At 46.6% G+C, this 9,753-nt stretch overlaps 1 protein-coding gene across 1 annotated transcript; it reads right to left on the minus strand.

Annotated features, from left to right (window-relative positions):
* Window positions 1–435: 435 nt before the first annotated feature.
* CRYBA1 (crystallin beta A1) lies at window positions 436–7,112 on the minus strand. The gene is made up of 5 exons (XM_051992269.1): window positions 6,968–7,112; window positions 5,743–5,861; window positions 2,482–2,623; window positions 1,432–1,574; window positions 436–757 (listed from the first exon to the last, which is right to left on the minus strand). Exons 1-5 carry the CDS (start codon window positions 7,010–7,012, stop codon window positions 610–612), a joined length of 597 nt encoding a protein of 198 aa, XP_051848229.1. The 5' UTR covers window positions 7,013–7,112; the 3' UTR covers window positions 436–609.
* Window positions 7,113–9,753: the final 2,641 nt, after the last annotated feature.

The following is a 9,753-nucleotide window of genomic DNA, read 5'->3' on the forward strand; positions in this document are numbered from 1 at the left end:
TTTTTTGATTTATGTGCCTATGGCATGTAAATCCTGCAAAGTCAAAATCTGCCTGCTTAGTGCATTTTCTTTAGCCAGAGTTTTCTAATTTTATATCGATTCTCCTTGAACACTTTGCTGCTATATAGATGTATTTTCTTTGGTGACATTTGAACCTTGATTTTACAAATTCTTGGAAAGCAGTTGGGGGATATTTCTCGCATGTTACTGGAATGAAATACAGTCATTTGGAAGTCAGTGCAAAAGCATTAATGATCAAAGCTTTACCCTATATTGTGTCACAATTGACACAAAGGATATTAGATGTCTTTTAAAATAGTAGAATTCATTTCCATTAATACTTTTGCCCTGTGAAGGCAACACCATTTAAGTCTAAAACTCAGCACTTTTGACTTCATAGAAATGGACCCTTGATGGTTATAACTAACTCTTGAGCCCTGCAAACTTTGGTCTTTATTTTTTCTTTTAATGACATTTATTGAGAATTTTTAGTAGTTCACAATCAAAAGTGATGGCTTATGAGCAGTACAATGAAACCCATTAATTCTTTTCAAAGCAAGTAATAGAATGGTTTTAGATTACTGGTAACTTCCCTTGTTTCAGGGAACCTTACTGCTGGATGCGGCGGATTGACTGAATCTGGGAAGTCTGGGCATGAGAGCCCCATTCTCTCCAGTGCTTATAGTCTCCTCCATGGTGATCACACTCCAAGATATACTGGTACCCACGGTATCCAGGATATTGGTAGCAGACCCATCTGGAAAAGCCCAAATAGTCACCTTATTACTGAAAAGGAAAGACAGCCAGATCTTTCTTGGAGACTCAACTAGAAATCCTACTAGAACCCAAGCTGAGAAATGTAGTTGATTTTGTGAAACATTAATTCACAGATGTCCTGAGTCTGATCTCACCCCAAAATGCTTTGGTGTCCCCTCTTCCTATATAGCGGAAAAGTACTTGCTGTACTTGGACTAGAACATGAATGAGGAACTACGTGATTGCTTATATGATATGAGGAAGGGAACTCAGAACCTCAAAAGCCCCATTAATAAGTTTAAAATTAAAGGCATTTTTAGGCATCTTTAGTGCTAAAATGGTGAGTAAGTGTAATATGACTCCATGAAGACATTTCTGTGAGCAATGCTCACAGGATTTGAGTTGCAAAAAAAAAAAAAAAAAAAAAGCTTCAGAGATCATCTTGTTTAACCTCCCCATTTTGCCAATTTAGGAAACGGGCCCATGGAGCTAAAGGGAGTTGTCACGCAGATCCTAAATGGCAGGACTGGGATTTGAATCAAGGTCTTCTGGCTTCCGGTCCAATACTCTCCAAATACACATAAAGATTCCCTATCATGAATGATAAAAACTCATTAAAAAAGAAACACTCATGGGTATGAGTCCACTGAGGCCTGAAGCCCGTTTCTCACTTACGCTCCACACTGTATCTTCATGGAACCAACTTCATTGTTGCACCAGCCCATGGCCTGCAAGGAGGGGTAGTCATCGCATATCTCCCACTGGCGGCCAATAAAGTTTTCTTTCTCAAAGATCATGATCTTGGATTCCTTATGGTTCTGTAATCCAAAAATAAGAGAACCCGCAAGTTGCTCTAAAACTAGCATTGTTTTCAATTCTTTGTAAAAACTATCTTTTAAATCAGTTGAAATAAATATAAGCCCAGATTAGCCTTTACTTGATTAATATTTTGGGACTGGAGAGGGCTTCATAGGTCCTTAAATGAGCATTTATTTTTTGATGATCTAAGACCTCTGGTTCCATCAGAGAAAGGAACTCGTGGTATGATTCAGGTGAGGTACTGAGAAATTGTGGATTATTCCTGGTCACAGCCAGTGCTATCAGAAGCAGGATTTGAATTTGGGTTTTTCTTAGGCCAAGGCAATTCCTCTACTCATGACGCCACATTGCCTTTTAAATGAATCAGTTTATTCAAAATGAGCATCCTTTCAAAGGTGGGAAGCCCTTTTACCACACCCGATGACCACCCAGCCTGCCTTGTCCGTTCCGGTAACAAAGTCCACACCTTTAGAAAACAGCCTGTTCTGTTGTGGGACAACTCTTAACGCTCGGAAAGTTAAGGAAATATTAGGGGTCAAAACAGGCCTGGGCAGAGAATGAGGCACATCCTGACCGACTTCAATCACTCGGTCTGTTTTTGCAACAAGCAAGATGGTACCCAAAGATAGCAAAGGGAATAATTTGTCCGAGGAACATCCTCTTTGCCTTACCACACGGTGGGCTCAGCTGCCAGCCATCTGTTCTGAAACGTTTAAGGTGAAAAAGTAATCCAGTTGGGTGTCATTTCATACCTAGGTCACCCCTACCATGAAGCTTTCAGCTTATCTGCCACTAGAACAGGGACAAATGAGAGCACTGTCCTGGAGGAGAAGGAGCCTCCCCGATTCTTCCCCTGGCAACCTCATCCCTCTTCCACACTCGTGCTGTGATCTTCAAGCTACTCACCGCGGAGCAGATTGGGCGAAAGGACATGAGACGCTCCACGTGGTAGGCATTGCTCCCGCTCCAGGCTTCCCAGCGTGGGTATTCTCCCCTCTCCAGGACAAACTGCTGCCCACAGAAGCTTGTGTGTTCGTAACCCACCCATCTGTGGAGAGGCAAGTCAAGTGAGAGCCCTTAACCCACCCGTCTGTGGAGAGGCAAGTCAAGTCAGAGCCCAGTCAGGTATTAAAAAAAATGAAAAGAGATTGACTGCTCCATGGAAATCTTCCAGGATGCAGCAGCCACAGGATCTTATCTCATGGAACAAGAAATAGTCACAATGCACATTTTTACAATTTACACGATTTCATCTAAGAGACAGCTTTGCCATGATGACACCGGGGACCCAAATGGGGAGAGGGTGATTGATAGAATTTTTGGTTTATTTGTTGTTTGGGTAACTTACTGGACTCCAATGACATGCTTAAGAGTTTCTTGGAAAACTGGTCTTTCCTTGATCAGAACTCAAATTATAGATTTAGATCTGGAAGAGTTCATCTAGTTGTAGAGATCATCTAGTCTAATCTGATTTTTTAAAGTAGATAAACTGAGGAAATGTTTACTTAAAGTCACAAAACTGATAGGTTTGTCCAACTTTTTGTGATCCTATTTTGGGGGGATTTTCTTGGAGAAGACTCTGGAGAGGTTTGCTATTTTCTTCTCCAATTCTTTTCTTTCTTTTTTTGCTGAGACAATTAGGGTTAAGTGACTTGCCCAGGGTCACACAGCGAGGAAGTGTTAAATGTCTGAGATCAGATTTGAACTCAGGTCCTTCTGACTTCAGGATTGGTGCTCTATCCACTGCACCATCTAGCTGCCCCTCTTCTCTAATTCATTTAACAGATGAGGAAACTGAGGCAAATAGGGTTAAATGACTTGCCTAGAGTCACACAGTAAGTGTCTGAGGCCGGATTTGAACTCAGGGAGCACTCTATCCATTATGGCGCCCCCTCATCACCCAGAGCTGGGATTCAAACTTGCCTCCTTGGATAAAATTAAAAGCTCTTTCTGCTATTTCAGTCACCTAAGAGACCCTCCAGGACCCTGAGAATGCTCTGACTTGAGAATTTCCTCTGTTTTTCTCTACCTAATTCTACTATCTGGCGGCTTTGTCTTTGACCACTCTATCACCCTCCCTGCCTTTTAACTAGCTGCAATACAGAGGGATCACAGCCATTGCCTGAAGAGCCAAGGGAAATTCTAGGTGCCATCCAGTTCCTTGGATCACCCAAATCCAGAGCCCTGGAATAAAATTCCAAGAGTTCTGGGCTCTTCTCCACTCAGCTGGTGACTTAAGCTCCATAAGGACTAAGCTCCACTTAGGTGACACAAGGGATAGAGTCCAGGGTCTGGAGGGAGGAAGCTTTAAGTTATATTTGAATTTTTAATACTAATCTGGGCAAGTCACAACTGCCTTCCTCAATTTCCTCATCTGCAAAGTGGGGATAATAATAGCCTCTACCGGCAGGGTTGTTGTGAGGATGAAATAAAATACCTGTAAAGCACCTAGCCCAGCCTGGCACACCTAGCCCAGCCTGGCACACCTAGCCCAGCCTGGCACACCTAGCCCAGCCTGGCACATAGATGTGCTAAAAGTGTTCATTATTATTAGTTGACCCACTCTCTAGTTCTTCCCTCTACACTCCTTCCTGCTCTCCTTCTGGCATCCATCAGTGAGCCAGTCACTCTCTCCCTGCTGTCAGTCTTTCAAGTGGGATGGCAAAGTGGGCCGTGACTTTTATCCACCTGTGAAGGAGACAGCACAGGAGAAAAGGGCCAGTTTCTGGTCGGAACAGAAAGGCTGACCATCCACAAGGGGGCCCTGAAAGACCGGGAGTTTAGTTGGGAACCCTCCAGCTTTCTCTGACCTGGGCAGCGAGCAGAGGACGGGGAGGTCTCTGGCTGCGGGTCTCAACAGCAGCGGCCAGTGACCCAGGCACCTGTGGCCAGCCACGCCCTGCCCCGCTGGCCTGGGTCCCTAGGAGCCAGGGCACACACAGTGTCCCACCCCCAGCCACCCCAGTGAGGCTGGATTAATGGGAGAATTTCCAGGGGAAAAAAATCTGCCTTTGCAAAGTGATCTCTCAAATAGGGTGCAAAAGGAAGAATCAGGAAGATCTGAGTTCGAATCCTACCACAGACACTTCAGCAAATATGAGGACGTAAGGCTCTGGATCTAAAAAGAGACTCAGTTTTTGCCTTTATAATATAATAGCACCTACCTTCCAGGGTAAGTGTGAAGATCAAATGAGTCTACACATGTAAGCACCTATAGTTCTTGGCAGATGTTAAAATGCTAGTTATTGTTATTATCAGCCAATCTGGGAGAGAGTAAGGGTCTTTCTATGCCAGCACAAAACTAGGAATGATCTGAGGCAGAGAACTCGGGGGGCCATCACCTGCTACCAAGGATGGGGCTTTGCAAAAAGCCCACCACTGTATCAGGAGAGGCAGAGAACTCGGGGGGCCATCACCTCCTACCAAGGAGAGGCTTTACAAAAAGCCCACCACTGTATCAGGAGAGGCAGAGAACTCGGGGGGCCATCACCTCCTACCAAGGAGGGGCTTTACAAAAAGCCCACGACTGTTTTAGGCCCCTGAGGTATGGAAAAGTGCCTTTACCTGTGGGGTAAAAGGTGGAAAGAGAGGAAAAGGAACTGAAGGATCACTGTGTAATGGGACAGCTCCGGTGGCAGTGATCTGGTTGTTCTGTCCTCACCTTTTTGTGGGACGCTTGCTTCTTTAATCTCCTGGCAATATCAAGCCCATTTTCCCCGCTTCCTCTCAAGGTTCTGGTGAAAAAATCTATAATTCTGTGACTGTGGGGTTTTGCTCCAGCAAAATGGAGCATGACCTGTCTCTCATTTTGGAGAGATGATCTCTAGGGGAGATAGGGAGGAAAGCAGAGGTGATAGAGAGAGGGGAGGAGAGAGGAGAAAAAGGAAAAAAGGAAGGAAAGGAGAGAGAGAAGGAAAGCAGGAAAAGGAAACAAGTATTTATTAACCACCTCTATGTGCCAGACATTGATTTCATCCTCATAATGACCCTGGGAGAGAGGGACTATCATGGGGCAACAGCGCCAATCCTGGGAGCGCCCAAGAGACGGGAAGCCCCTCTTCCCAAAGCCACTGGCCCTTCCCTCGCCCATCCTACTGTCCTGGGGAGCACGGGTCGGTCTGGCTCTGGGGACATCCAGAGGAGGTCTTTGGGCTGCTGGATACTCACGCGCCACATTCCACCTTCAGGGAGCGGATGTTGTCAAAGCTGCACTCGGAGACATTGGGACAGGGGCCCGTGAACTCCACCCTCTTGCCCTGGAAGTTCTCCTGGTCATAGATGGTTACCTGAGACACAAAGAATCCAGGATGGGAAGGAAGACGTTTGTCAAGTGGGAAACTCAGATGAGGGGCTCTCTGCTAGCCCTGGTGCTCCCAGGCACCGGAAAGAGAAGTTTGTGTGATAGGCTTTTTGTGTTTGGGGGGAGGGGGGTTAACCCAAAATAGTTCAGAAAGTTTTAGATTCATTTTATCTAGTGGGCATTAATGATAAATAAGGACATCAGTCCTGGTGACCCCCAAGGGGGTCATGTAGGATTGAAAGTGGGGACACTCAGGGACACTCTGATCCAGTGGCAGCAAGGGCAGGTGCCAAGGACTAGAATGGAAGCAAAGGAGCAGGGACCCTGATTGGAGGGAGAGCTCTTTTAGAAGAGACAGCAGAGTCCCTTCCCCTGTGTCGCCACATCTTGGTCTCACTTTGACTATATTTTCTTTTAACGATAACTCCTCCCTGGGGCAATATGTCCCCAATACTCCCAGGATCCCCCACCCCAACCACAGCCTTTAGAATTCTCTTTGCAAAAAAGCAGAAAATGCCTGAGTCTTGCCTCATATGTAGCCATGGGCTTTGGGCAGCCCTGCTAGGGGCAAGAAGCCAGCTAGGATGGCCTAAAGAATCATATTTTTAACATGATTTCTTTTTTTTAATTAAAGCCTTTTATTTATAAAACACATGCACGGGTAATTTTTCAACACTGACCCTTGCGAAGCCTTTTGTTCCAAATTTTCCCCACCTTGCCCCCTTCCCCTCCCCCAGATGGCAGGCAGTCCAACACATTAACATGACTTTCTAAAATATTTCCTTACTTGAATGCCAGGGAATCCCACTCTCCTTGCCATGGAGGTATTTATTTTGTTATAAATCGACTGCTTTGGGCTTTGCTGAAGGTCCAAAGCTTCTGGTGGATGGCACAGCCTGAGCAATAAGACCTTGCTTTTCTGCAGCGCTGTGGCTAGCCAACTTCTATCAACTGCAACTGCCTGGCAGCTAACTCTGGGCCACGCCACCTGCCCTGGGACTCTCTCCCAGCCTCTGAGACCCCACCTCCCATCATTCCCTTTCCCCAAAGTGAACAGAAATCCACTCCCTGGTTTTCCATCCCCAGGCTTACCTTCCATGGCCCTAGAGGCCCAGGTAGAGGGTTTGTCTGAGCCATCCTATTAGCTGGCACTGTTTCTGTAAGAGAAAGCAAAAGTCGCTTCTGGGGTCCTGGCTCGAGATAAATGAGGCTCCTGTCTTGCAAGCTCAGAGTTCCATCCCTGATTCACACGTGACTCTTTCTCCACAAGGAGAAAAGAGGAAAAATTGCTATGAGCTAACAGACGGAATCCTTACAATGACATTTGTGGCCAGAAATGCAAGATTAAGACCCGGGAGCTCTGATCCAACCCAGTAATCTAATGGATGAAGGGACTTAAGAATCAGTGGCAGTGCTGGATTGAGAACCCAGTGCCCTGTGCGCTGCAGAGACAGTGTGCCAAGCAGGAAGAGTGCTGGACTTGGTATCAGGAAGAACCTGGATTCAAATCCTACCTCCAACACGTTGCCTCTCTGAGCCTCAGTTTCCCCCATTGATAGCATGAAGATAATAATAGCATTAAGCACCTATGTCATAAGGTTGTTGTAAGGCTCAAATGGGGCAGCATCTGTAAAATATGTGGGATAGTCTAAAAAGTCTTGGTTCTTTAAAAGTTCTTTAAAAACCTGGGTTTGAATCCTGTTTCCAACAATTAACACCTATGTGATCTGAGTCATCTTGCATCCTTTGGCCGCTGCAGAAGGAAGGAGATGGACTAAATGGCCTCTGGGATCTTTGTCCACTCTCAACTGACTATGAGCCTGCTTCAAAACTTAACTAGCTACACAATACGGGTACACTGTTCCATCTTCCTGGGCCCCAGCTTCTTCATTAGAAAGTGGAGGGGTTGGACTAAAAAGGAAGCTACATGGACAGATCCAGCCTCTCTTAGCTGGAGGAAACATCTTCTTAATCCATTTGTAAATCAGCGATTCTTAGGAAGGGCCTCCTTAGTTGGGAGGAGGAAAGGTAGATGAGAGAAGGTCCCCGATCTTTAGCCTCAGAATTCTAGGAAAGTAGACAGGGCTTGCTTTTCTAAGACAGGGGAAGCTGGTTATTGGGCTCAGGACACATTAGCCATCTTTGCATTTTCCCCAAGGAGCCATTTCCAAATCCATTTGAAAGAAATAGTCTCAGACACTTACTAGCTATGGGACCCTGGGCAAGTCACTTAATCCCAGTTGTGGAAGGAAGGAAAGAAAAAAGGAAGAAAGGAAGGAAAAAAGGAAGGAAAGAAGGAAGGAAAAAAGAAAGAAGAAAGCAGGAAAGAAAGAAAGGAAAGAAAGAAAAAGAAAGAAAGAAAGAAAGAGAAGAGGTTATAAGTAGGAGACCCAACTATGAATTGCTTCATAGATTTACAGTTGCCTGGCCCTCAGACTCATGGAAGATACCTCAGAGATCTTCTAGCCCACCCCTTCATTTTAGAAATGAGTCCCAGAGCCGCCAAGTGGACCTGTCCAAGATCATGCAAATGGAACGTGGCAGAGCTTGGATTTGAACCTGAGTTCTCAAACTTCAAATCCCCTGCTTTCTACCACAGGGTAGTCAGCCTAGGACCAGAGGATCATGGAATGAGGACATCTAATACAATCCTCATCCCCTTACCTTTTTACAGGTAACTGAGGGTCACAAATGTCAGATGACTAGAGCACAGTCACGGCTAATAGGTGTCAGATCTTTCTTACTCCCCCTTTCCTCCGAGGAAATAAATAAATAACATAGAAGTAGAACGGCGGACCCACCCTCGACAAGCTTGCTGATGCAGTGACTCTGTCCCTTGCATGACGCCCCTATCTCCCTTTGCCGCGGCTGTGCCCCTCTCCCTGGAGTGCTCCCCCTCCTCACCTCTGCTTCTCCCCTCCCTTTTCCGAGCCCTCACTGCTGGGCCCTTCCTCTGAATTACCTTCAGCCTCCTCCGCATGCCCGTACACTTATATGAACCCCTGGAGAGCAGGGACAGCTTCGGCTTTCTTTGCACCCCCAGAGTTTAGCACAATGCCTGGTATACAGTAGGTGCTTAATAAATGCTTGTTGCGGGAGCAGTAAGCAGTTTCAGCCCAGTAACACTAGGGTGAGAGCCAGGACTCAGTGCACGCAGACAATCTTTTGGGAGTTTTTTCCCTTTGGGGGAAGTTTCCTGGTAAAGTTCATTCGGAAACTTTCCAGTACTGGCTTGACTGACCTGGGGGTGAGCGAGAGGAAACCTTTCCACCCCCGGACCTGGAGCCGGTCAGGAGGAACCTGCCCGCGGGAGCTGACTCATTCCAGAGCCCGAAGCTGATTGGCTGAGGCAGCCGGAGCGGGGAGGGATCAGAAGGGACGCGGGGCTTGCTCCAGAGCGGCTCCTTCCCGGCTGAGCCGCAGCCCCTCCCTGGCCGACTTTGGGACTCTAGTTCTTAAAGCTTTATTTCCCGCCACCCCTGGCTAGGATGGAGAGCCGCTTTAGGTGGCGCGGCGGCCAAGGCAGGGATTCAAAGATTCAGGTCGCTGGGGGTGAAGAATGCCGGCCGAGGAGTCAGGGAACCCGGCTTTCCAACCCGGCTCAGGCCCTCAGTGGCACTGTGGGCTTGGCCAATTACGAGCGGCTAACTGGTGGCACAGCAGAGCAAGCACTGGCCCCGAGCTCTAGGATCCTGGGCAAGTCACTTAAATTCTGTCTGCCTCAGTTTCCCCAGCTATAAAACCGACTTAATAACAGCAGCTACCTCCCGGGGTTATTGTAAAGATCGACTAAAATAATAATTATAAAACGCCTAGCATGCAGTAGGCACTACATAAATGCTATTAATAATAAGAACTAACGCTTGTATAATGTTTCA

Source organism: Antechinus flavipes, chromosome 4, assembly GCF_016432865.1.
Source record: "Antechinus flavipes isolate AdamAnt ecotype Samford, QLD, Australia chromosome 4, AdamAnt_v2, whole genome shotgun sequence".
Classification (NCBI taxonomy): Eukaryota; Metazoa; Chordata; class Mammalia; order Dasyuromorphia; family Dasyuridae; genus Antechinus; species Antechinus flavipes.

Coding starts and splice junctions, on each gene's coding strand:
- CRYBA1 (XM_051992269.1), bottom strand. CDS start 7,012: ATGGCTCAGACAAACCCTCTACCTGGGCCTCTAGGGCCATGGAAG. Junction 5,862..6,967: donor GGCCTCTAGGGCCATGGAAG/GTAAGCCTGGGG, acceptor TTTGTGTCTCAG/GTAACCATCTATGACCAGGA. Junction 2,624..5,742: donor CTGAAGGTGGAATGTGGCGC/GTGAGTATCCAG, acceptor GCCTCTCCACAG/ATGGGTGGGTTACGAACACA.